This window comes from Hemiscyllium ocellatum, chromosome 35 (assembly GCF_020745735.1).
Source record: "Hemiscyllium ocellatum isolate sHemOce1 chromosome 35, sHemOce1.pat.X.cur, whole genome shotgun sequence".
Taxonomy (NCBI): Eukaryota; Metazoa; Chordata; class Chondrichthyes; order Orectolobiformes; family Hemiscylliidae; genus Hemiscyllium; species Hemiscyllium ocellatum.
The window spans coordinates 35,351,689-35,379,251 of record NC_083435.1 but is presented as its reverse complement, the minus strand read 5'-3'; the positions used below and the strand labels follow the sequence as shown (position 1 = coordinate 35,379,251).

The window sequence follows — 27,563 nt, the reverse complement described above, 5'->3', positions numbered from 1 at the left end:
GCTGTTCCAACGCTCTCTCTCACTATCTTAGGAACTCTCTGGGTCACTGGAACAAGAGATCTCCAGCCAGTTTGCAAACATCCGTCAACATCTTGATGAGAAAGAGAAACGATTAATGGAAAGGCTGAGGAGACAAAAGGAGGAAGATCTGCGACTGATGGAGGAAAATCTGAAAGAAATTGAAGAGGAAGTTGTGTCACTTGATGAGCAGCTGGGGAACCTTCGTCTAGACATTGAGCAGCAAGACGGAATCGCTTTTCTCAAGGTGACCCTTAATAACCAATCCCCAAGCTGTAAGCAGTGCTTGATAATAAAGCTCAAACCCCACAATGAGGACAACGAGGTTTGAGATGGTTGTCACGTACTGTCAGTACATCGTACTACTGGCAGTATAACTGCGGAGAAGCAGTGGCAGGGGAGAGGTGGCCTGCATCGATATCATTGTGATTTAATGCAGCAATCGAACATCCTTCAGAGTAGAAGATGGTAATGGTAATGGCAGTGGGGGTAGGGGGGAGATCAGAGGAAACAAGACACAAGCACAGAAAGGTGGAACCTCCTCTCGTGTTGCTGAAGAAGGTGTAACATCATTGCTAGCAGTTCAGTGCTGCACAGACCCAAGGCAGCCTCTGAGTCACTGAATAAATAGCAATCTGAAATACATGGATCTGATCAGTGACCTTCAGCAATAGAGGTCCTGTTGAGTGGGTCTATTACAGGGTGGGGTGCTGAGCTGGTACGTAGTGACTGACATACTGGCACCTTTGTAAATTCCCTCTCCCTCACTGTAGATTTTACTAAGAGTGCCACTTATATATATAAAGCACGTTCTAAATCGTGTCACAACTGTAATAAAATATTTCTGTTTCTCTGTTCTGCAGGAACTCAGAAGGTTGAGAGAAAGGCAAGTATCCAATCCAAACCCTCATGTGGTTTTACTCTGTGATCCCAGTTTTGTATAGACAGCGAGTGACTATCTCAGTTCTATTTAAACAGGTACCTGGATGAAGGGGAGGAAGGAGAAAATCAAAAGGAAAATCCACAGAACAGTGAAGATGAAGAGGAGGAAGGGGACATTCCAGAGTGCAGTGAAGATGAAAAAATACTGATATTTCCAAGACGGAAGTACATAGAATTCCGAGGCCCATTACTCTACATAATGTGGAAGCAAATGAAACAGATCATCTCTCCAGGTTTGGTGTGATTGGATTAATTGTTGTCACATGTAGACCCGTGCAGTGAAACGTTTTGCGAGCAGTACAAGCAGTTCACAGCAAAGAAGGATATACAGATCAGAGGGCACTTAGATAGAGTGAGGCATCCAGGTTCCACCTGCACAGGAGGTGCACAAAGCAGGGTCTACGTACGATTTGAAATTAGAGAGGTCGATCCATCGGTCTAATAACAGCAGAGAAGAAGCTGTCCTATAACCTATGATTGCATGTGTTCGAGCTTCTGTAACTTTTGTCTGATGAAGAGGCTGGAAGAGAGTGTTATTAGGATGGCAGAGGCCTTTGATGATGTTGGCAGCCATTCCACAGTAACAGAAAGTGTAGGTAGAGTCCACGGATTGGAGGTTGGCTTTCGATATTGGTCTGGGCTGAGTTCACAGTCCAGGGAAGTGCAGTTGTGATACCAAGCAATTATGCACCCGGTCAGAATGCTTTCTGTGGTGCATCTGTAAACGTTGGTGGGGATCTTTATGGACATACTTAATCTCCTGAGCAACCCCAAGGGAGAAGAGGCATTGTTGACCATCACATCTACATGGGAGGTCCAGGGCGGATTGGCAGTTGTTGTCACTCCAAGGAGCTAGATGCTCTCGACCATCTCCACCTCCGCTCTGTTGGTGTTCATAGGGACGTGTCCCCCTCCTGTCTTCCTGAAGTCAATGATCAGTTCTTTTGCTTTGTTAACATTGAGAGTAAGAAACCCCATAGCATTGTGTCCCACCCCTGGAGGGTTTACTCTCCTCTGCAGTACTCCTGTAACTGCTGCCTGTTACTAACAGTAGAGGGCAGCAGTCTTTGCCCTCTCAGTCAAAGAACTATGGTTTACATGATACAAGCATAAAGGGATCATGATATTTATACACTTGGACCTACCTCTGGACAAGGATCAGACTTTGGAGCCTTGGCTGACTGTTTCTCTCTCAGCCCAGAGTCTGAGCGGTGAACATAACACCAGAAGTAAGCTCGTTTCACCACCCTTAAGCCTGTTTAGCCACTCACTATGATTGTGAGTGATTTTCCATCTAACTACGTATTTGGAGTCCCATCTCCCTGTATACCTCAGGTTAAACATGAACAATGCACTTCTGTTTTAAAATTAGAAGTGAGGCTTGTATTAGATTATTGATCTATTGACATAGATCATTGCAAATAATCTTCCACTTTTAAAATGTGTTCACTTTCTGCTGCAATATAAATTTTTATTGAGTGAGCGATAAGCAGCCTTTTGAAACATCCCGAGGGTGGAAGAATTTTCAATCTCTAAATATTGGTCATCGCTCGCAAACCGGTGTCTCCTTGACCACAGGGTAGTATCAGGGACCTTTGAACTGTGTTCTACTTCATTGTGGACAATACTGAGACTCAGCACGATGTGCAGAGAACATGCTCATGTCTGGTCTGTGACAAATATAGGCCACTTAATTCAAAGAAAAGAGTCTTCCTATCGATATTTGCGATCAACGATGTTATGACACACTTGGGCAGCAGGTGGTGCTTGAACCTGGACCTTCTGGCTCAGAGATAGGGAGACAGTGCCACGAGAACCCTGTGCAGGTCCCTTTAAGGGGAAACCAGGACAGCTTCAGAATTGGTGGAGAGAGGTTTGCACTAAAGCCTTGCTCCGTAAAGGGGCTTCTGTCACACAGTGGCAGTGTCCCTGCTTCTGAGTCAGGAGGTGTGGGTTCAAGTCACACCCACTTCAGAGGTGTGTCACATCTGGACATGTTGATTAAGGAGTAAAAGAAAGCTTTGCCCCGTGTGTAGGGGCTCTTGTGGTGTACTATATAATATACCTACTCTATAATACTCACAATGCTGAAGTTATGGACAGGATATTTCTCCAATTTTACAGACATCAAATATTAATTTGTGTTCACCCATGTTCCTCAGTAAAATACACTAACATAGTGTTTATTTTACTTTGCCAGTTCCAGCCTCACTGACCCTGGATCCAAACACAGCACATTGTGAGGTCATCCTGTCGAAGGACCTGACCAGTGTGAGAGCCGGAAACGACATATCCCAGCTTCCTGACCCAGCGAGATTTGATACAATTCCACGTGTCCTGGGCTCACAGGGATTCACATCAGGGAAACACTACTGGGAGGTAGAGGTCGGAGAAAAGACTGTGTGGGCATTGGGTGTGACTGAAGCGTCATCCAATAGGAAGGGAGCGATTAGACTCGGACCAGAATACGGTTACTGGATTGTGTGGCTTCAGGATGAAAACAAGTATACAGTTACTGATCGCTCATTTGTCCAATTGACTCTGTGTGTGAAACCCAGGACCATTGGAGTTTACCTGGACTATGAGGGAGGGCAGGTGACCTTTTACAATGCTGATGACATGTCCCATCTCTATACATTCACCGACACATTCACCGATAAACTGTTTCCTTTCTTCTATCCTGGACAATACCATGAGGGTAAAAAAGATATTCCTCTTAAACTGCGTCATTTTGAACCGTAGATATAAATTATAGATTGTCTCAGAGTGTGGGGTCAATGTGACTACTACTGGGTGACTTTTCCACATGTTACGAGTAACTATTGAGTCACATCTAGAAGCAGCATTAAGGAAAAAGGAATTTGTTGATGAGTAATGGGGGATGAAAGTCTGCATTGGAAAGTGTATTTTGTCCTGACCGTTTGGAGTGTACTCACTGACTGAAGTGTGTGTTACATTGCAGCAGGAAGTTGTTCCAATTTCACTTCCTGGCTCCTCACATCAGCTTCCCAACCCAGGATTCTTCAGTCCTGGCCATTCCCCTGACAGAACCTCTGCCTCTTTGTGAATCTGGCCTCTGTGTATCAAGGTGAAGTAATGACAGTCAGTGTGAGGAAATGGCAGTAACATCTTTTACACACAGGCAGACATGAACATATACATAATTGGGACCAGCTAAAAATCAACATCACTGCAATGTGGGAACACAAAATGTTCGGGAGGCCTTAGAAATTCTGAGCAAGATTTAGCTCGGGGATGAACCAAACGTTTTCAAGAAGACAATATTGTGAATCTGAAATCTGTCTTTTGTTAACACAATTCTGATTTTGCATCACTTGTAGATGTTGATTAATTCTAAAGTTTTGTCATTCAACTTGCAAAATAACTTTTCCTTATAAAGTCAGGGTTTTTGACAGAAGTATTTTGTCAGCCTTTTCTGTGCTTTATGTCTCTGATTCTATTCAATTGTGGCAGTTGAGGAATTATATATGTGAAATATGTTGACTGGGGGATTCCAGACTGTTGTGTGTTTTTTTACATCTCTTTCACAATTTCTGTTTTTGCTTCTCATTCACAAATGTTTTTTGGGGGAAGGGCTGTGGAAATCTGTGGTCTTTACTCAATCTGGCCTGTTTATGCTTTCAGACTCACCACAATGTGCTTGACTGTTAAATGCTATCAATATAGTTCTGGACTTGGTTAAAATGCTCCAAAATGTACAAACTGCCCAGCATCAACCAAGTAACCAGAAAAGACAATGCCACACCCAGACCTGAAGAGTTTGCAGAAGTCACACTAACATCTGAGAATGTGTTCCAAATTCCAGGTAACTAGTCTGCATCTGTTGAGAAAATATTGCTAGTGACCACTGCATAGGTGTAGTCTTCACACTGAGAGCACTGCCCATCATTTTCTATGGCACTACAACTAAAGATTCAGTCGAAATCTAGGAACTCAACATTGGGCATATTTGACACACTGTGCAAAATTGTATTTGACCACAATCTATTATTTCATGGGCACTAGGACATGCTAATCTAAAGACATGTCTCAATATGAACTTCCAACCTCCTGAAGCTACAACAGCACTCACTTTAGTTTAACAATTAGACTGTTCTTCTTTGTAAATGTCAAGCAATCAAAGTGCATTAATCAATTAACCTAATAAATTCTGTTCAATTGTAATCAGTGTAGGATAATAGTCAATGATAAAATAACTAACTTAAGTTTTAGTTTTACGGGTGTTTGGAATTTTAAAATTATTGTCTTGCTATTTTAACATGCTTGCATTAAACACTAGCAGAACATTACACAAACAAGCAGTTCTTTCACTAACAGCACACGAACTCTGAGTTTGTTGCAGCATTGGGGTCTATCTAAGAAGATTTTGTAGTGCCCAGGAGTGGGGAACCTTTTCAGTGGGTGATCATGGAGATAGGAAATGCAACCCATGGGTACAGTCACCATTGTCGATGTATAACTGTACGGTTAGGCCATTTTCATTCATTAGGAGAAAGTGAGGACTGCAGATGCTGGAGATCAGAGACATAGTGTGGTGCTGGAAAAGCACAGCAGGTCAGGCAGCAGCCGAGGAGCAGGAGTATCAACGTTTCGGGCTATGTTCCTTGGATGCTGCCGGACCTGCTGTGCTTTCCCAGCACCACACTTTTGACCCATTTTCATTCATTTTTCAAGTTCACTCCTTTTGTCCCTTGATCGCTGCCCATCTCTCCTGAATGGCTGGTTTGTACATCTTTATCTGTTAGTGTTGGCAGGCTGGTCAACTGCCTGTTGCATTGGTGGTATTCACAGGCACATATGCACACTGTCCAGCAGGAATGGGACTCATTCATCACAAGCTCAGTACACCTCAGTACAGCCAACCCAGAAGCTGGACATTGCGGGTGTGCCCTTTGTAAAGAGGATTGTGTGTGTGTGTGCATAGTAGCCTTCCAGGTCACTGGTGTGTTCACACACTGGGGAGCAGTACTCATTGTGTCCCTCATTCACCAGCATGGAGCCACATTGGAAAGTGGCGCTAGGCAGTTTCCTTATGGTTGTCACTGGGCGCACACTGGGACAAGAGGAGCTGAATCAGACAGCGTGCAGGCAGGATTATGTCTGATCCCTGGAGAAATTTCAGCAGCCTCTCATTTCTTATGTCATGGTAACTTGTTACTGGACTAGGAATCCAAAACGCTAGGCTAATATGCTGGGTTGAAATCCCGTGATGGCAGCTGGTGAAGTTGGAATTCGAAGAACAAAATCTGGAATTAGAAACTGTTGAGTATTAGCGGAACGGTGACTGTCATAAGTACTGATTTGCTTCACCAATGCCTGTTAGGGAAGAACATCCTAGACTGGCTTCCATGTGACTCCAGACTCACACCAACTAAGACTTGATAGAGATAGTCAGCTGTCCTAGAATGATAGGAATGGAACCTGATGAAGGGTTTTTACTTGAAACGTGGATTTTCCTGCTCCTCGGATGCTGCCTGACATGCTGTGCTTTTCCAGCACCACTCTAATCTTGGCTGTCATCTCCAGCAACTGCAGTACTCACTTCCCCCCGATAGTGATGGAACGTTGACACAGGTTTAGGAACCAGCCTTCTGTGGTCTGCGCCTCCGAAAGGTTAACGTGCAGAGCATTAGACAAATGAAGAGGCATTTACAATTGCAAACGTAAAAGAACTCCAAAAGGTTAACATCCAGAAAAGCTCAGTACTTTGGCCATTTGATCAAAATGTTGCTGCAGAAATCTGTCTTCGGAGGCAGTGTGGAAATGAGACCACCTAATATTTAATTGGACTAAGAGGATGTGTAATGGTGGCCCAAGTCAGATGACTCTGGCCATGACGACAGATATCCAGGTAGAAACAGCAGCAGTATAATATGTCAATCTACAATAAGTGGACTTGAATGATCATAGACAGAGGGAAACATTGTTGCTACTCCACTAAGGTCCGTACTGCTTTGACTTTCAGCCATGTTTGTTTGGTTGAAGCATGTGCGGTGAGTTTGCTGTGTAAACTCCGCTCCACCCTCCCCGCTGACCTATCACCTCCATCCCCACCCCCTAGTCACCTATTGTACTCTTTGCTACCTTCTCTCCAGCGCCACCTCCCCCCCCCCCCCCCACCCCGCCAATTTATTTCTCCACCCTGGAAGCTTCCTGTCTCTATCCCTGATGAAGGGCTTTTGCCCAAAACGTCGATGTTCCTGCTCCTCGGATGCTGCCTGACCTGCTGTGCATTTCCAGCACTACTCTGATTTCCAGCATCTGCAGTCCTCACCTTTGCCTTGCTGTGTAAACTGTTGACACATAGTGTAGATTAGGGCGGCACGGTGGCACAGTGGTTAGCACTGCTGCCCCACAGCGCCAGAGATCTGGGTTCAATTCCGACCTCAGGCGACTGTCTGTGTGGAGTTTGCACGTTCTCCCCGTGTCTGCGTGGGTTTCCTCCGGGTGCTCCGGTTTCCTCCCACAGTCCAAAGATGTGCGGATCAGGTGAAATGGCCATGCTAAATTGACCGTAGAGTTAGGGGAGGGGTATGGGTGAGTTGTGCTTCGGCGGTCCAGTGTGGACTTGTTGGGCCGAAGGGCCTGTTTCCACACTGTAAGTAATCTAATGTGACATTGATGGAGCACACTGCTATACAGCCACCCCTTTGCTGTCCGCTGCACCAAGACGAACTGCCTACCTTTCCGTCAGTGCTGAATAAACCCATGCACCCATAGACATTTGGGGGTCTCCAAATCAGTGCAAAGTAAGATTAGATTACCTACAGTTGTGGGAACAGGCCCTTCAGCCCAACCAGTCCACACTGACCCTCCGAAGGGCAACCCACCCAGATCCACCTCCCTCTAATGCACTACGGACAATTTAGCGCGGCCAATTCACCTGACCTGCTCATTTTTGGACTGTGGGAGGAAGCCAGAGCACCCGGAGGAAACCCACGCAAACACAGGGAGAATGTACAAACTCCACAGAGAGGCTGGAATCGAACCTGGGACCCTGGTGCTGTGAGGCAGCAGTGCTAACCACTGAGCCACCATATGCCGTGAGTGCTGAGAAATTAATCTCAGAGCCATAATGTCTATCCTGCGTTGATACATGAAACGCATGCCTATGCACACAGTAAGTTACCTGACAGATTGGAAGTGGTGCAAAATTCCAAAGCGAAGTCTTGAGTTGCTGAAGTGGTGTGTGAGTTGATCTGGGGAAAAAAATGATGTGATGAGGCTGGTGGTTTGCCCATGCTGAATTGTGGTGGGAGGGTAAAAGAGTATGGTGTCCATGGAGCATGGAGGGACATTGTGATGAATGTGGAGCTGCTTGAAGGCCTGGAGAAACACGTGGCAAACTGCTCCTACCAGATAATCACTGTGACATTCAAGTTGGGAATTGGCACCATCTAATTCCACAGGGAAGGAGAGGAGAATACGAAGCTGCATAGAAATGAGAAAAATGAAACATTGTCACTGGCTTGATTTTGTTGACTTGGTCAGAGACACAAGAAAACCTGCAGGTGCTGGAATCCAAAGTAGACAGGCAGGAGGCTGGAAGAACACAGCAGGCCAGGCAGCTTCAGGAGGTGGAGAAGTTGACGTTTCGGGTGTAGCCCTTCTTCTCATGATGCTGCCTGGCTCGCTGTGTTCTTCCAGCCTCCTGCCCGTCTACTTTTGACCTCATCGATATCTGGGATTATGTTAAGTTTCCACGCATTAAAATGGGGTCACACTGAGAAATAGATTGGGAAGCACTGCATTAGAGAGAGAGGACACTGAACTAGCCATTTTTGCAGCATTAAGAGACTCACTCACCTCAGTCAATGTCATTTTTGTGTCACAAACCAACGAAGATACCAGGAATGTTTTATTAGACTACGGTTCAGTTGGTTGCAAACAGTTTAGCAGTTTACACAACTCTCCATTTGCTATCAGTGATTATCCAGGTAACACCAATAACTGGCAATTCCAGTGACTAGAATGGGGATTAGACATGAAACAACAAATGGAGCTGTCGCTTGTGAAAGAAAAGCCTTTATTGTACAGAAAGCACTCTATAGATGAGCCCTACTACATTGTTAAAAAGTGTGAACAATTCACAATCACGTTGGACCTTTCACACACTAAAGGAAGTTAATTCAAACCAGTGCTATACATCGAGCTATCCCAACATTGTTGGAACAATGCTTCGCGTATCCAAAAAGACCTGATGTATTAATAAAAATTTCATTCATATGAGAACCAATCGGGTACATTGATCAGCAAGTGTTAGCCATTGCATGGAGCTCGGAAGAGAATCTCAACAGTTTAGACTCAACTGGCTGGCAAGGGGGCAAAGCAAACAGGGCACAGAGAATGCCAGAAACTTGGGAGAACTGGTCAGATGAAGATAAAAGCAAAAATAATGTAGGTGCAGATCTGTAATGCAAACAGGAAGTGATGGAGAAACTCAGCAGGTTTGGCAGCACCTGTGAAGGGAGAAACAAACCAAACATTTGGAGTCTAATGACTCTCTGTAAGATGCTCTGAAGAACTGAGTTCTGAATTTGGGTCATATTGGACTCAGAAAGTTAACTGTTTCTCTGTCTCGGCAGCTGTTACCAGGCCCTTTTTGCTTTTAGGTCAGATTTAGCAACTGGGGAAAATGAGAAAGGGAAAACGGACCATGAGGCAAGGCAGCGTGCACCAGGGAGAAAGGAACCAACAGAAAAGAAAGTAGCACAACAGTGAGGGAAAGGACAAAGTAATGGAGAGAGAACAAGAGAGGGGGCGAGCAAGTGAGAGACGGGGAGGGGGGGGTGGGGGAGAGAGTGGGAATGAGAGAGTGGGGAGGGAATGCACCTCACAAGCATCTATTCTTCCCTCAGGAGCCTGGTTACAGGTATGGACTGGCGGATGGAGAGGCTGCCATCTGATCATGCCTGTGACTGAAGTAGGAACAGTAAAAGGCCATTCGGCCCCTCATGAGATCAGCAGGGATTGTTGGGCAGAGAGTTGGCTGATTTCTCCTTTGCAGTGTCCTTCCCTTATTAGGACAGAAATGGGAGGTTCAACCCATCCTTTCGGTAGAAGCAGGAGACATGCAGTGTCTGTGAAGAGCGGAGAGATTGTTGGGAATCTGCAAAGCATCCTGTCAGTAAAGTCTGAATACTCAATCCTTAACTGAGAAGTGTACATTCTAAGGTAATTTTAGAGAATAGTTCTTATTGATCCCATATTGAGGCAGAACCTGTTGGAATTTGATGAAGGGTTACACATGGATTAAATGTTATAATCTCTCTGCTCTTTCCAGGCACTGCATGTTTCTGACCTTTTCTGTTTTTAGCTGAAGGATGTGCTGACCCTCCTGTTTCTCCTACACTGTCCGAGTAAGGGAAGGACATGCAAAGGATACTGCATGATCACAACTGACCAGGAAAGACCCAAGTTCCATTCGTGGCCCTGCAATAAGTGTCTTGCTTCATTAAACCCGCTTTTTCCTTTGAGGGTGGGGAGGGTGTGATAGTTTGTAAGTAATACAGGCTGGCAGGAGGGTAGGGAGAATTCTGTCAACTCACTGCCCAACAATCCCTGCTCCGAAGGGGCTGAATGGCCTTTTACTGTTCCAGCTTCAGTCACGGGCCTGATCAGATGGCAGCCTCTCCATCCGTCCAGCCATACCTGTCTCCAGGCTCCTTAGTGAAGAGCAGATGCTCGAAATGAGGGAAGTGTCAATATCTGTTCAACAGTTTGAACAAACCTATCTTGCTTGGCAATGCCAGTGTCAGAAACATACCAAAGGTGTGGACACACTGTTGACTCCAACATGGCTGTCTGCCTACACACTGCATTTGCTATTGTTCGAGCTTAAAAGTCCAGTGCTCTTGCCTCTCTTCCTCTTGTTACATTTAGATTCTCATCCATTGAGAGTTAGACACCTTACTGATGGGAACAAACTGGCAATTCCCTTCACAAATCGTGGCAGGTTTCACCAGGATCACCACAGAATCTCTCTCTGGTTTATGACTGGCCGATTCAACCGACCTTCAGGCCTTCAAATGAATTAACGTCACAGTCAAACCAAAGGCCCAGTGAGACAGCTCGCTGTGCAGTGATGATCACGGATGAGCGTGTCTGAGGGTGAATCCATCTGTACACATCCTGAAGCCGGATCAGAGTAAGGGAAATCCATCCCCGGTGAACGTAAGGAGTTTCTCTTGTCCGACGTGGGCTGGGTTTAAACTCAGTTCTGATTTGTGTTGTTAACCTCACTTGGCATGTTTTCGGGTGTTGGCGGTCTGTCCTCTCCTGGGCGAGTCACTGAAAATAAAGTAGCAAGCCCTGGTGAGTGATGTTAGAGGTCAGTAATATTCACAAAAGTAACTTGTAGATGCATTCAGTCACAAACATTAATAATGATCAAGTGTAGCAACAAGGTGAGGGGGCACTTAACAACTGGCAATGCAAAGCGTGCGTGGCACCGGTGGCAAAAAACATGGTAATAAGTAGTGAGACAATACATGCCAATACCTGGCAACAAGAGGCCACAACCAGTGACAGTGCACGTATGCAACAACAATTGACAATACTGGATGGGGCAAATAAATGGTGATTAAAGGACATGGTAGTAACCAGCGACAGATGACACATGCAACACAGTGGGCACCACAGTGAACGATAGAAAATGTGATCGCAACAGAGGACATGGGTGGTATATAGATTTTCACATCTACAATACAGTATGTAATAAAGCCTCTGTTCTCTTTTGTAACTTCTTCTGATACAAAAGAATTTGGGTCATCGCTACGCTCCTCAAGTTCTCGGAGTTTGATTTAGTAATTATCGCCCACCTTTCTATCTTAAATCACATAGACACATGCTCACACACAGACACATACACATACACTCAAACACAGACACATACACTCAAACACAGACACATACACACACACACAGACACATACACACACACACAGACACACCTACATACATACACACTCACTGACACACATATACACGCACATACTCACACACACACACACCCACACACAGACACATACACTCAAACACAGACATATATACACACACACACACACAGACACACCTACATACATACACACTCACTGACACACATATACACGCACACTGACACACACATACTCACACACACCCACACCCACAGGTCTTGTCGAACACAGTCACTAACCGTTGATCTCGGTGACCTGCACTTGGCCGCCCCGAGCCCAGATGTTGCTGACTGCGGTCATGACGGCCAGGCAGCTGCCGAACTCCGCGGCGGGGCAGCCGGCGGCCAGCACCGAGAGTCTCTGGCAGAGCCGGGACGCCTGGCTGTAGCGCTCCTGCTGCTCGGCGGTGACTGCTGCTGCCGGTGCCGGTGCCGGTGCTGCTGCTGGGGTCTGCTCCCCGGGCTCGGGGGGCGCGGCTGCTGCTGGCGGCTCGGGCTGGGGCTGGGGCTGGGGCTGGGGCTGGGGCTGGGGCTGGGGCAGGAGGAGCGGCGGCGGTGCAGGCTGCTCCCGGCGGCTCCAGCGGGGCGAGCACAGCGCCGGCTCGTACAGCTCGTGGCCCCGCAGCCGCCGCAGCGCCAGCAGGTGCCGGCACGGCAGCCGCATGGCGGTGCGGAAGGCGCACTGGCAGCCGCCGGGGCCGGTGAGCAGCGCCCGGCGGCGGCAGGCGGGCCGCGCCCGCTCGGGCCCGGCGCTCAGGAAGCTCACCCAGTCGGCCTCCTCCAGCTCGCGGCGCACCCGCGCGAAGGCGTAGCCGGTCAGCAGCCGCCAGTAGGCGGCGGCCGCCGGGCCCCACCCCGCCGGCGGGCTCCCCGGCTGCAGCTGCCGCTGGCCGGCCCGGCCCTCGCCCTCGGCCCGCAGCAGCGCCAGCGCCCGCAGCAGCCCCTCCGCCAGGCCGGCGGGCTCGGTGGGCTGGCCCAGGCGGGCCTGCAGCTGCTGGCCCAGCAGCTCCACCCGCTTGACGGTGCTGGTCAGGTAGGTCTCGCCCTCGTGCTTGAAGCTCTCCACCCACTGCCCGCGGCGGCCGTGCCACCGCCGGTGGAAGTAGTCGATCGCCCGCTGCGCGTTGGTGTCCAGCAGCTGCTGGTACAGCAGGTCGTACTCCTCGGCCGACGCCGCGTAGCACATGTTGTGCAGGATCTCCAGCAGCAGGTTCCTGGGGGGAAAGTAATAACAAATCAATATGGCCCTGGGAGGCGAGAAATAATATATATAAAATATACACTCCCTTTTTCCTGGGAAAAATGCACAGGAGACGCGTCCTCAAGCAGGTCTGCACAGCATCACTGCAGAGTGTGCAGCCATTTGGCCCATTTGAGTCCACACTGACCCTCAGAACTGCATTCCACCCACCTACCCCCCATCCCCGAAGCCCTGCTTTCTCCCATGACCTGAATCCACCTAACCTGCACATCCCTATGACATGGTAGGGCAACTCTACACTGCTAATTCACCTACCCCCATCCCCGGAGCCCTGCATTCCCCCATGACCTGAATCCACCTAACCTGCACATCCCTATGGCACGGTGGGGCAATTCTACACTAAGCTGAAAATGTGTTGCTGGTTAAAGCGCAACAGGTCAGGCAGCATCCAAGGGTCAGGAAATTCGAACGTTTCAGGCATAAGCCCTTCATCAGGAACCCTTGGACTGCGGGAGGAAACGGAGCACCCGGAGGAAACCCACACTAACGCAGGGAGGAAGTGCAAATTCCACACACAACTGTCGCGCGAGGGTGGCAATTGAACCCAGGACCCTGGTGCTGTGAGGCAGTGGTGCTACCCGCTGAACTATGGCACCTATCAAGCCCTTGCATATCAAGGAAAGCCAATGCAGGATCTTACGTCCCCTGTAGTTGCAAAGGCTGAATGGATTCCATTCTCGTGCAGGGCACCATTGACATACTCCTGAGGCAAGCAGAGGGTTCGACAGCTGTACTTTGACAGAATGCCCTCAGACTGTGGTCTTTCCCCACTAGGCCTTGGCAGCAGCTGCCCCAAGCTTTACCGCGTCCCTCAGCACGTGCCAGTCTGCAACGCTCGGTCGAGGTCAACTCTTTTTTGTTGGAAAACCAACAGGTTTCCGGCAGACCAAGGAGCGTCTGTCACTGAGTTGATGGTCCTCCAAGGGATTTTGATAATTAATCTGTACATGGTGTGCTTCCGTCCCAGATCAGGACTTTCCATTTGTTCATGGGATATGGATGTGTCTGACCAGTCAAGCATTTATTGCCCATCCCTCATGTCCAGAGGGCAGTTAAGTGACATGAGTCACATACAGACCAGGCTGGGGTAAGGACAGCAGGTCTCCTTCCCCCGAAAGACGAGTTGTGTTTTTAACAATAATTGGCAGCGTGGGATTCAAACTCATCTCTGAGGAGAGAGCCTGGGTCTCTGCATTACTAGCTCAGTGTTAATATGACTGGGTCACTGCCTCTTCATTAATGAGAGGATGCTGGAAGTTCCCCAGGGTTTGGGCACAGAGTCCATTTCAAAACCCCAGTGACCACCTCATGATACACCTGATGGACAGTTGACTAAAGGCCCGCATGGTCATTGCCTGCAGTACACCAGATTGGCATGCTGCTCACAATCTCTTCAACTCTGCACACAAGGAACCTGCTCTGTCCCTTGAATTTTGTCCAAGCAAATCTAGACATTGACTACACCTCCATTATCAGCCATCAGGCTCCTCTTGACAGCATTGTTCAAGCCTAGGGCCCCATCCAGTGAGGGAGACAACAGCAGCAAGCAGAAAGACCACCGCCTGAGAGTTCACTTCCAGCCCTCATGGCATCCTGACTTGGAATTTTATCACAGAATGTTTTCTCTCTCTCCCACCCCTTCCCCACTGTCATTGGGGTGAAAACCTCACACCCTAACAACACTATAGACACAGCGGTTCTGAATGGTCATCAGCAAAGGGGACTTGAACAGTGCTATCACATAGTACCCGAAAAGGAATAATCTACTCACTGATGCTCAGTTTGGGTTCTGCCAAAGCAACTTAGCTCCTGACCTCAGGATCCTTAATTCAAACATGGACAAAAAGAGCTGAATTCCGGAGGTGAGGTGAGAGTGACTGTCCTTAACATCAAGGCTGGCAAAACTGGAGTAAATGAGAATTTGGGGCAAGTTCTCTAATCTGTTGGGGTTATAGCTGGCACAAACGAAGATGGTTGTAGCTGTTGGAGTCAGTCATCTCAGCTCTGGGACATCTCTGCAGGAGTTCGCAGGGTCGCGTCATGCACCCAACCATCTTCAGCTGCTTCAGCAATGACCTTCTCTCCATTGTATAGTCAGAAATAAGAACAGTCACCAGTGACTGCACAACGTTCAGCACTTTTCAGACGCTGAAGCAGATAGTTGCCATGTGCAGCAAGATCAGGACAACATTCCCGACAACATTTAAGACTAAAATTAGGCTCTTGATGACAGAAATGGGTGAATTTATTACGGGGAACAAGGAAATGGCAGAAGAGTTGAGTAGGCACTTTGGATCTGTCTTCACTGGGGAAGACACAAGCAATCTCCCTGATGTAATCGTGGCTGAAGGGACCTAGGGTAATGGATGAACTGAAGGGAATTTATATTGGGCAGGAAATGGTAGTGGATAAACCATTAGGCCTGAAGGCTGATACGTCCCTGGGACCTGATGGTCTGCATCCCAGGGTACTTAAGGAGGTGCCTCTAGAAATCATGACGCATTGGTAATCATTTTCCAATGTTCTTTAGATTTAGGATCAGTCCCTGCAGATTGGAGGGTGGCTAGTGTTGTCCCACTTTTCTAGAAAGGAGGGAGAGAGAAAACAGGGAATTATAGACCGGTTAGCCTGACGTCAGTGGTAGGAAAGATGCTGGAGTCAATTATAAAAGACAAAATTACCACTCATTTGGATAGCAGTGACAGGATAGGTCAGAGACAGCATGGATTTACGAAGGGGAAATCGTGCTTGACTAATTTTTTGGATTTTTTTGAGGATGTAACTATGAAGATGGACAAAGGAGATCCAGTAGATGTAGTGTACCTGGACTTTCAGAAAGCCTTTGATAAAGTCCCACATAGGAGATTAGTAAGCAAAATTAGGGCACATGGTATTGGGGCAAAATACTGACTTGGATTGAAAATTGGCTGGCTTACAGGAAGCAGAGAGTAATGATAAATGGGTCCCTTTCAGAATGGCAGGCGGTGACCAATGGGGTACCACAAGGTTTGGTGCTGGGACCGCAGCTGTTTACAATATACATTAATGATATAAATGAAGGCATTAAACGTAATATTAGCAAATTTGCTGATGACACAAAACTGAGTGAGAGGGTAAAATGTGAGGAGGATGTTAGGAGAATACAGGGCGACTTGGACAGGCTCGGTAAGTGGGTGGATGCATGGCAGATGCAGTTTAATGTGGATAAATGTGTGGATATCCACCTTGGTGGCAAGAACAGGAAGGCAGATTACTATCTAAATGGAGTCAAGTTAGGTAAAGAGACAGTACAATGAGATCTAGGTGTTCTTGTACATTGGTCAATGAAATTAAGCATGCAGGTACAGCAGGCAGTGAAGAAAGCTAATGTATGCTGGCCCCCATAACAAGAGGAAGTGAGTATTGGAGCCAAGAGGTCCTTCTGCAGCTGTACAGGGCCCTGGTGAGACCGCACCTGGAGTATTGTGTGCAGTTCTGGTCTCCAAATTTGAGGAACGTCATTCTGGCTATTGAGGGAGTGCAGCATAGGTTCACAAGGTCAATTCCCGGAATGGCGTGACGATCATATGTTGAAAGATTGGAGCGACTGGGCTTGTGTACACTTGAGTTTAGAAGGATGAGGGGGATCTGATTGAGGCATATAAGATTATTGAAGGATTGGACACTCTGGAGGCAGGAAGCATGTTTCCGCTGATGGGTGAGTCCCGAACCAGAGGACACAGCTTAAAAATAAGGGTAGGCCATTTAGAACAGAGATGAGGAGAAACTTCCTCACCCAGAGAGTGGTGGGTGTATGGAACGCTCTGCCCCAGAAGGAAGTGGAGGTCCAGTCTCTGGATACTTTCAAGAGAGAGTTGGATAGAGTTCTTAAGGATAGTAGAATCAAGGGTTATGGGGATAAGGCAGGAACAGGACACTGAATGAGGAATGATCAGCCATGATCATAGTAAATGGTGGTGCTAGCTTGAAGGGCCGAATGGCTTACTCCTGCACCTGTTGTCTATTGTCTTTCGAGAGTGTGGTGTTGGAAAAGCACAGCCAGTCAGGCAGCATCCGAGGAGCATAAGCCCTTCATCAGGAATTCCTGCTCCTTGGATTCTGCCTGACCTGCTGTGCTTTCCCAGCACCACACTCTTGATGCTGATCTCCAGCATCTGCAGTTCCCCACTTTCTCCCAGGACTACATTTGGCTTGGTCCTGATAATGTAACAAACATTGTGCTGCACAGTTGCCTGCTCATGACCACCTCCAACAATACAGCATCTAACCATTGACCCTTGATACCCCATGGCATTACCATAGCTACATCCCTCACGGGGCAGCATGGGGGGCTCAGTGGTTAGCACTGTTGCCTCATAGCACCAGGGACCTTGGTTCGATTCCTGTCTCGGGCAACTGTCTGTGTGAAGTTTGCACTTTCTCCCCGTGTCTGCATGGGTTTCCTCCGGGTACTCTGGTTTCCTCCCACAATCTAAACATGTGCAGGTCAGGTAAATTGGCCATGCTAAACTGCCAATAGTGATGTGTTGGTTAGGTGTATTGGTGGGTTACTCTCCGGAGGGTCGGTGTGGACTTGTTGGGCCAAAGGGCCTGTTTCCACACTGTAGGGAGTCTATACATCTAATATCTATATTAACACTTTATGTTACCTTTGACTGAAACCTGAACTGCATCAGCCTCATAAAGTTCAAGAGCAGGTCAGAGGTTAGGGATTCTGTGGCAGGTAACTTCTATGTCAGGAATCCCTGACCACCACAAGACGTGTGTCAGGGCTGCGATGGAATACTAGTCTGGACAAGTGCAGCTCCAACAACACTCAAGAAGGGTGGCACCATCCAGGGCAAAGCAGCTTGCTTTACTGACCCCAAATCCATTACTTTTGGCACTCTGTCCTCTCGTCCCTGATGCACAGAGGGCACACAACGCCCATCGTCTACAAGATGCACTGCGGCAACCCAGCATGATTCTTCCGAGAGTACCTTCCAAAGCTCTGGCTTCAAACACCAAGCGGTTACATGGGAATGCCATCAGTAACTGCAAGTTTCCCCTTCAAACCACACGCCATCCTGACTTGGAACTATTCCGATGCTCCTTCACGGTTATTGCGTCAAAATCCTGGAAGTCCCTTTCTGGCAACACTGTGGCTCACCTACTCTCCTCGCCATGTAAAAACTCACAAATATGGCGGACAATCCCCTTCTCCAGAGCCATTAGGGATGGGGCAATACATCCTGACCACACCCGATAAACACATTTAAAAAAAAAGCAAAGCAGAAAATTCCACAAAGATGACACAGAAATCAATATGAGATTCAGTTACCAACAAATGCACAGGCTGACATTTTCATTGATGCAGGTGTAGTCCGTGTGTGTGTGTGTGTGTGTGTGTGTGTGTGTGTATCAATGGAACTGGAGAATCAGAGGGAGGTAGAGACATTGAATGTCAGAAGCATTAAGAAAAATAGTACCTTGGGTATTGTAATTGATAAATAGATAAATAGGATTTTGGGAAGGGCAGAGGGAAGATGAGGGGTAAAAGTGGGATGTGAGGGCTGGGTTGCCTCTGCCTCAGGACTCCACCCGCTGACAGGAATATACCCGCTGACAGAACGACACTCGCTGACAGGAACACACCCGCTGACAGGACTACACCCGCTGACGGGACTACACCCGCTGACAGGACTACACCCGCTGACAGGACTACACCCGCTGACAGGACTACACCCGCTGACAGAACTACACCCGCTGACAGGACTACACCCGCTGACAGGACTACACCCGCTGACAGGACTACACCCGCTGACAGGACTACACCCGCTGACAGAACTACACCCGCTGACAGGACTACACCCGCTGACAGAACTACACCCGCTGACAGGACTACACCCGCTGACAGGACTACACCCGCTGACAGGAATACACCCACAGATAGGACTACACCCACTGACAGAACTACACCCACTGACAGAACTACACCCACTGACAGGACTACACCCACTGACAGGACTACACCCGCTGACGGAACTACACCCGCTGACGGAACTACACCCACTGACAGAACTACACCCACTGACAGGACTACACCCGCTGACGGAACTACACCCGCTGACGGAACTACACCCGCTGACGGAACTACACCCGCTGACGGGACTACACCCGCTGACAGGACTACACCCGCTGACAGAACTACACCCGCTGACAGGACTACACCCACTGACAGGAATACACCCACAGATAGGACTACACCCGCTGACAGAACTACACCCGCTGACAGGACTACACCCGCTGACAGAACTACACCCGCTGACAGAACTACACCCGCTGACAGAACTACACCCACTGACAGGAATACACCCACAGACAGGACTACACCCACTGACGGAACTACACCCACTGACAGGACTACACCCGCTGACAGGACTACACCCGCTGACGGGACTACACCCGCTGACGGGACTACACCCGCTGACGGAACTACACCCGCTGACGGGACTACACCCGCTGACGGGACTACACCCGCTGACAGAACTACACCCGCTGACAGGACTACACCCGCTGACAGGAATACACCCACAGATAGGACTACACCCGCTGACGGGACTACACCCGCTGACGGGACTACACCCACTGACAGGAATACACCCACTGACAGGACTACACCCACTGACAGGAATACACCCACTGACAGAACTACACCCGCTGACAGGACTACATCTGCTGACAGAACTACACCCGCTGACAGAATTACACCCACTGACAGAACTACACCCGCTGACAGGACTACATCTGCTGACAGAACTACACCCGCTGACAGAACTACACCCACTGACAGAACTACACCCACTGACAGAACTACACCCGCTGACAGGACTACACCCACTGACAGGAATACACCCACAGATAGGACTACACCCACTGACGGAACTACACCCACTGACGGAACTACACCCACTGACAGAACTACACCCACTGACGGGACTACACCCACTGACGGGACTACACCCGCTGACGGGACTACACCCACTGACGGGACTACACCCGCTGACGGGACTACACTCGCTGACGGGACTACACCCGCTGACGGGACTACACCCGCTGACAGAACTACACCCGCTGACGGGACTACACCCGCTGACGGGACTACACCCGCTGACAGGAATACACCCACTGACAGGAATACACCCACTGACAGGAATACACCCACTGACAGGACTACACCCACTGACAGAACTACACCCGCTGACAGGACTACATCTGCTGACAGAACTACACCCGCTGACAGAACTACACCCACTGACAGAACTACACCCGCTGACAGGACTACATCTGCTGACAGAACTACACCCGCTGACAGAACTACACCCACTGACAGGACTACACCCACTGACGGAACTACACCCGCTGACAGGACTACACCCACTGACAGGAATACACCCACAGATAGGACTACACCCACTGACGGAACTACACCCACTGACGGAACTACACCCACTGACAGAACTACACCCACTGACAGGACTACACCCGCTGACGGGACTACACCCACTGACGGGACTACACCCGCTGACGGGACTACACCCGCTGACGGGACTACACCCGCTGACGGGACTACACTCGCTGACGGGACTACACCCGCTGACGGGACTACACCCGCTGACGGGACTACACCCGCTGACAGGAGTACACCCGCTGACCGGAATACACCCGCTGACAGGACTACACCCGCTGACAGAACTACACCCGCTGACAGAACTACACCCACTGACGGAACTACACCCACTGACAGAACTACACCCGCTGACGGGACTACACCCGCTGACGGGACTACACCCGCTGACGGGACTACACCCGCTGACGGGACTACACCCGCTGACGGGACTACACCCGCTGACGGGAATACACCCGCTGACGGGACTACACCCGCTGACAGGAATACACCCACTGACAGGAATACACCCGCTGACAGGAATACACCCGCTGACAGGACTACACCCGCTGACAGAACTACACCCGCTGACAGGACTACACCCGCTGACAGGACTACACCCGCTGACAGGACTACACCCGCTGACAGGAATACACCCACTGACAGGACTACACCCGCTGACAGAACTACACCCGCTGACAGAACTACACCCACTGACGGAACTACACCCGCTGACAGGACTACACCCGCTGACAGAACTACACCCACTGACAGGAATACACCCACTGACAGGAATACACCCACTGACGGGACTACACCCGCTGACGGGACTACACCCGCTGACGGGACTACACCCGCTGACGGGACTACACCCGCTGACAGGAATACACCCGCTGACGGGACTACACCCGCTGACAGGAATACACCCACTGACAGGAATACACCCACTGACAGGACTACACCCGCTGACAGAACTACACCCGCTGACAGAACTACACCCGCTGACGGGACTACACCCGCTGACGGGACTACACTCGCTGACGGGACTACACCCGCTGACGGGACTACACCCGCTGACGGGACTACACCCGCTGACGGGACTACACTCGCTGACGGGACTACACCCGCTGACGGGACTACACCCGCTGACGGGACTACACCCGCTGACGGGAATACACCCGCTGACGGGACTACACCCGCTGACGGGACTACACCCGCTGACAGGAATACACCCACTGACAGGAATACACCCACTGACAGGAATACACCCGCTGACAGAACTACACCCGCTGACAGGACTACACCCGCTGACAGGACTACACCCGCTGACGGGACTACACTCGCTGACGGGACTACACCCGCTGACGGGACTACACCCGCTGACGGGACTACACCCGCTGACAGGAATACACCCGCTGACGGGACTACACCCGCTGACAGGAATACACCCACTGACAGGAATACACCCACTGACAGGAATACACCCACTGACAGGACTACACCCGCTGACAGAACTACACCCGCTGACAGAACTACACCCGCTGACGGGACTACACCCGCTGACGGGACTACACTCGCTGACGGGACTACACCCGCTGACGGGACTACACCCGCTGACGGGACTACACCCGCTGACGGGACTACACTCGCTGACGGGACTACACCCGCTGACGGGACTACACCCGCTGACGGGACTACACCCGCTGACGGGAATACACCCGCTGACGGGACTACACCCGCTGACAGGAATACACCCACTGACAGGAATACACCCACTGACAGGAATACACCCGCTGACAGAACTACACCCGCTGACAGGACTACACCCGCTGACGGGACTACACTCGCTGACGGGACTACACCCGCTGACGGGACTACACCCGCTGACGGGACTACACCCGCTGACGGGAATACACCCGCTGACGGGACTACACCCGCTGACAGGAATACACCCACTGACAGGAATACACCCACTGACAGGACTACACCCGCTGACAGAACTACACCCGCTGACAGAACTACACCCGCTGACAGGACTACATCTGCTGACAGAACTACATCTGCTGACAGAACTACACCCACTGACAGAACTACACCCGCTGACAGAACTACACCCGCTGACAGGACTACACCCACTGACAGGACTACACCCACTGACAGGAATACACCCACAGATAGGACTACACCCACTGACGGAACTACACCCACTGACAGGACTACACCCGCTGACAGGAATACACCCACTGACAGGAATACACCCACTGACAGGACTACACCCACTGACAGGACTACACCCACTGACAGGACTACACCCGCTGACAGGACTACACCCGCTGACAGGACTACATCTGCTGACAGAACTACACCCGCTGACAGGACTACACCCACAGATAGGACTACACCCACTGACGGAACTACACCCACTGACGGAACTACACCCACTGACAGGACTACACCCACTGACAGGACTACACCCACTGACAGGACTACACCCGCTGACAGGACTACACCCGCTGACAGGACTACATCTGCTGACAGAACTACACCCGCTGACAGGACTACACCCACTGACAGGACTACACCCACTGACAGGACTACACCCACTGACGGAACTACACCCACTGACAGGACTACACCCACTGACGGAACTACACCCACTGACAGGACTACACCCGCTGACAGGACTACACCCGCTGACAGGACTACACCCACTGACAGGACTACACCCACTGACAGGACTACACCCACTGACGGAACTACACCCACTGACAGGACTACACCCACTGACGGAACTACACCCACTGACAGGACTACACCCGCTGACAGGACTACACCCGCTGACAGGACTACACCCACTGACAGGACTACACCCACTGACAGGACTACACCCACTGACGGAACTACACCCACTGACAGGACTACACCCGCTGACAGGACTACACCCGCTGACAGGAATACACCCACTGACAGAACTACACCCACTGACAGGACTACACCCACTGACAGGACTACACCCACTGACGGAACTACACCCGCTGACAGGACTACACCCGCTGACAGGAATACACCCACTGACGGAACTACACCCACTGACAGGACTACACCCACTGACAGGACTACACCCGCTGACAGGACTACACCCGCTGACAGGACTACACCCGCTGACAGGAATACACCCACTGACAGAACTACACCCACTGACAGGAATACACCCACTGACAGGAATACACCCACTGACGGAACTACACCCACTGACAGGACTACACCCACTGACGGAACTACACCCGCTGACAGGACTACACCCGCTGACAGGACTACACCCGCTGACAGGAATACACCCGCTGACAGGAATACACCCACTGACAGGAATACACCCACTGACGGAACTACACCCACTGACAGGACTACACCTGCTGACAGAACTACATGGGATAAAGGCGTATCCCGGGAAAGGAGCGGAGCATCAGTACTCACCGCTGTCCGACTGTCACTTGCAGCTTGTCAGTGGTGATGTCTGTCTGGAAGGTCCGCAGGGTGTGGAAGAGGCAGGTGATGGGCTTGCTGTGTGGGAGCACCTCCGAGATGACCTCGCCCTGGTTGGACTTTCCGCTGCACATGACCGTCTGGATCCTCTCTGCTGCCGGGTTCTTCTGCTTGAAGATGTGCAGCAGCTGCTTGATGGTCTCGCGCTCCTCGCTCTGGACAAACCACATGCACACCAGCTCGCTCTCGCCATCGCCATCGATCACCAGCAGCAGGAAGGTTGGCAGCCGCAGAGTATCCCACTTGTAGGTGACGTCCATGAGCAGCACCTCCGGGAACCTCTCGAATGTCTGCTTCATGATGTGGTCCTGGAAGTAGATGGCCTGCAGCACGTTGGCCTTGCTGACCACCACCACCACCGTGGCATCTGGAACACACAGCACAGTCCGCAACGTCAGGCACCAGGAAGGAAGCACAGGATAGCCAATCCAACAAGAGAGGCAGCGGGCTGCTCAGCCCATCGATACAATCGCATACACTGTCCGGCACAGCTACCTAACTACGGACGCCATTTCTACATCAATACTGTCATATAAGGGCAGATATGAAGGGTGCGAAATGAACTGACAGATGGTGCTGCAGTGGTATGGTGTGCCTGGGCTGGGAGGGAGCAGGATGCTGTCCCTGGGACAGTGAGGGTGCAGGGTGCTGTCCCTGGGACAGTGAGGGAGCAGGGTACTGTCCCTGGGACAGTGAGGGAGCAGAGAGGGAGCAGGGTGCTGTCCCTAGGACAGTGTGGGTGCAATGAGGGAGCAGGGTGCTATCCCTGGGACAGTGTGGATGCAGTGAGGGAGCAGGGTGCTATCCCTGGGACAGTGTGGGAGCGGTGAGGGAGCAGGATGCTGTCTCTGGGACAATGTGGGAGCAGTGAGGGAGCAGGGGGCTGTCCCTGGGACAGTGAGGGAGCAGGGGGCTGTCCCTGGGACAGTGAGAGAGCAGGGTGCTGTCCCTGGGACAGTGAGGGAGCAGGATGTGACCCTGGGACAGTGAGGGAGCAGGGGGCTGTCCCTGGGACAGTGAAGGAGCAGGGGGCTGTCCCTGGGACACTGTGGGACAGGGAGGGAGCAGGGGGCTGTCCCTGGGACAGTGAGGGAGCAGTGAGGGAGCAGGGGGCTGTCCCTAGGACAGTGAGGGAGCAGGGTGCTGTCCCTGGGACAGTGAGGGAGCAGGGTGCTGTCCCTGGGACAGTGAGGGAGCAAGGGGCTGTCCCTGGGACAGTGTGGCAGCAGTGAGGGTGCAGGGTGCTGTCCCTGGGACAGTGTGGCAGCAGTGAGGGAGCAAGGTGCTGTCCCTGAGACAGTGAGGGAGCAGGGTGCTGTCCCTGGGACAGTGTGGCAGCAGTGAGGGTGCAGGGTGCAGTCCCTGGGACAGTGAGGGAGCAGGGTGCTGTCCCTGGGACAGTGAGGGAGCAGGGGGCTGTCCCTGGGACAGTGAGGGAGCAGGATGCTGTCCCTGGGACAGTGAGGGAGCAGGATGCTGACCCTGGGACACTGTGCGGTCCCTGGGTTGCGATAGTGTGGATCAGCGATGGGGTGTGAGCAAAATGCACTTTGTCACCTACCCTTGACAGCTGCCAGTGGAGGCACCATCTTCTCCAGGTCTGTCCGGACTGTCTTGCACGGGCTCCCCTTGTCTCTGCAGGGATCCTCCCGGTGAATTCCCTGCTGTGCTGCAAGCCCCACGTTCTCCTTAATATCGGCCCTACTCCTCTGGACGGCACTGTCAAACCGTCTCTGTCGTGGGAAGCGTTCCCGCTCAGTCTGAAAGTCAGGGGGAGTTGACATTATGTTAATATTCCAAAAACAATGCCTGTATCTGTTGGATATAATAAATGCCACAGGAATATTATGCAGCAGAAAGCCATTGTGTGTGTGTGTGTCAGTAACGGCACGTCCGAGACCCCCCCTGTGTGTGTGTCAGTAACTGCACGTCCAGGACCCCCCTGTGTGTGTGTGTGTGTCAGTAACTGCACGTCTGAGACCCCCCCCGTGTGTTAGTAACTGCATGTCCGAGACCCCCCTGTGTGTATGTCAGTTACTGCACGTCCGAGACCCCCCCGTGTGTCAGTAACTGCATGTCCGAGACTCCCCTGTGTGTGTGTCAGTAACTGCACGTCCGAAACCTCCCAAAGAACTTGTGACTGCACCTGGAGTCATAGAGATGTACAGCACGTAGACAGAGCCTTCAGTCCAATTCGTCCATGTTGACCAGATATCCTTAATTAACGTCGTCCTGACAGTGTTTGACCCATATCATTGTAAACCCTTCCTATTTTTATATTCATCCTGATGCCTTTAAAATGTTGGAATTGTACCAGCCTCCATCACCTACTTCGGCAGTTCATTCCATACACACACTAGCCTCTGTGTGAAAGAGTTGCCTCTTGGGTCCCTTTTATATCTTTCCCCTATCACCTTACACCTACGCCCTGTGGTTTTGGATTTATCTTCCCTGGAATAGAAAACCTTGGTTAGTCGCCGAACCCATGTCCCCTCATGACCTTTTAATCTCTGCAAGGTCACCCCTCAATTCAGACGCTCCAGGGAAAATAGCCCCACCCTATTCAGCCTCTCCCTACATCTTAAACCCTCCGACCCCAGCAACATTGTTGTCTATTTTTTCTGAACGCTTTCAAGTTTAACATCTTTCCTCTCGCTGGGAGACCAGAACTGAACGCAGTACTCCAATAGTGTCCTGTATAAACACAGAGGAGAAAGTGAGGACTGCAGATGCTGGAGATCAGAGCTGAAAATGTGTTGCTGGAAAAGCGCAGCAGGTCAGGCAGCATCGAAGGAACAGGCGAATCGACATTTCGGGCATGAGTCCTGAAGAAGGGCTCATGCCCGAAACGTCGATTCGCCTGCTCTTTGGATGCTGCCTGACCTGCTGCGCTTTTCCAGCAACACATTTTCAGCTCTGTACAACCACAACATGGCACCTAACCCCTACACTATGCTGGTCATTCTAAAAGATGAGAGAGTTAACAAACAATCAAGGCCTTTTTCAATGTATTATTTCAATTCCACCACACTGTAAACTTTTGCTATAAATTCTGTGTCTTATGATCTTATTCTCCACAACCACCTGATGAAGGAGCAGCGCTCCGAATGCTAGTGCTTCCAAATAAACCGGTTGGACTATAACCTGGTGTTGTGTGATTTTAAACTCTGACCAATAAATGATTCCTTGACTATCCTCTCTACCTGTGACTCCACCTTCAAGGAGCTCTCTATTTGCCTCTCTCGGTCATTGTTCTCCACATCCACATCTGGGATGAAACTGCTCTCAACCAGTAACGGCAAAGCTCAAAGTTTGACCGACCCCACCAGCTCGCTGGGGAGCACTAGCCTCAGCTGCAAGCAGCCCAGTGCTCAATGCGACAGCATCTTCAAGTTGAAAACCTGATCTAGCACTGA

At 50.5% G+C, this 27,563-nt stretch overlaps 2 protein-coding genes across 2 annotated transcripts in view; one reads left to right on the top strand and one right to left on the bottom strand.

The window, feature by feature from the left end:
* LOC132832625 (uncharacterized) overlaps positions 1 to 4,286 on the top strand; it is a 58,420-nt gene extending 54,134 nt beyond the window's left edge. The window contains exons 16-19 of the mRNA XM_060850708.1: positions 32 to 265; positions 882 to 904; positions 997 to 1,193; positions 3,161 to 4,286. Of these exons, the coding sequence (XP_060706691.1) occupies positions 32 to 265; positions 882 to 904; positions 997 to 1,193; positions 3,161 to 3,702 (996 nt within the window). The 3' untranslated portion in view covers positions 3,703 to 4,286. The remainder of the gene's footprint in view (positions 1 to 31; positions 266 to 881; positions 905 to 996; positions 1,194 to 3,160) is intronic.
* A 4,689-nt stretch (positions 4,287 to 8,975) lies between these two features.
* Positions 8,976 to 27,563, bottom strand: part of LOC132832624 (uncharacterized) — a 35,270-nt gene continuing 16,682 nt past the window's right edge. The window contains exons 6-9 of the mRNA XM_060850706.1: positions 25,709 to 25,907; positions 24,079 to 24,514; positions 12,158 to 13,131; positions 8,976 to 11,271 (exon numbers count right to left, since the gene is read on the bottom strand). Coding sequence (XP_060706689.1) covers positions 11,195 to 11,271; positions 12,158 to 13,131; positions 24,079 to 24,514; positions 25,709 to 25,907 — 1,686 coding nt within the window. The 3' untranslated portion in view covers positions 8,976 to 11,194. The remainder of the gene's footprint in view (positions 11,272 to 12,157; positions 13,132 to 24,078; positions 24,515 to 25,708; positions 25,908 to 27,563) is intronic.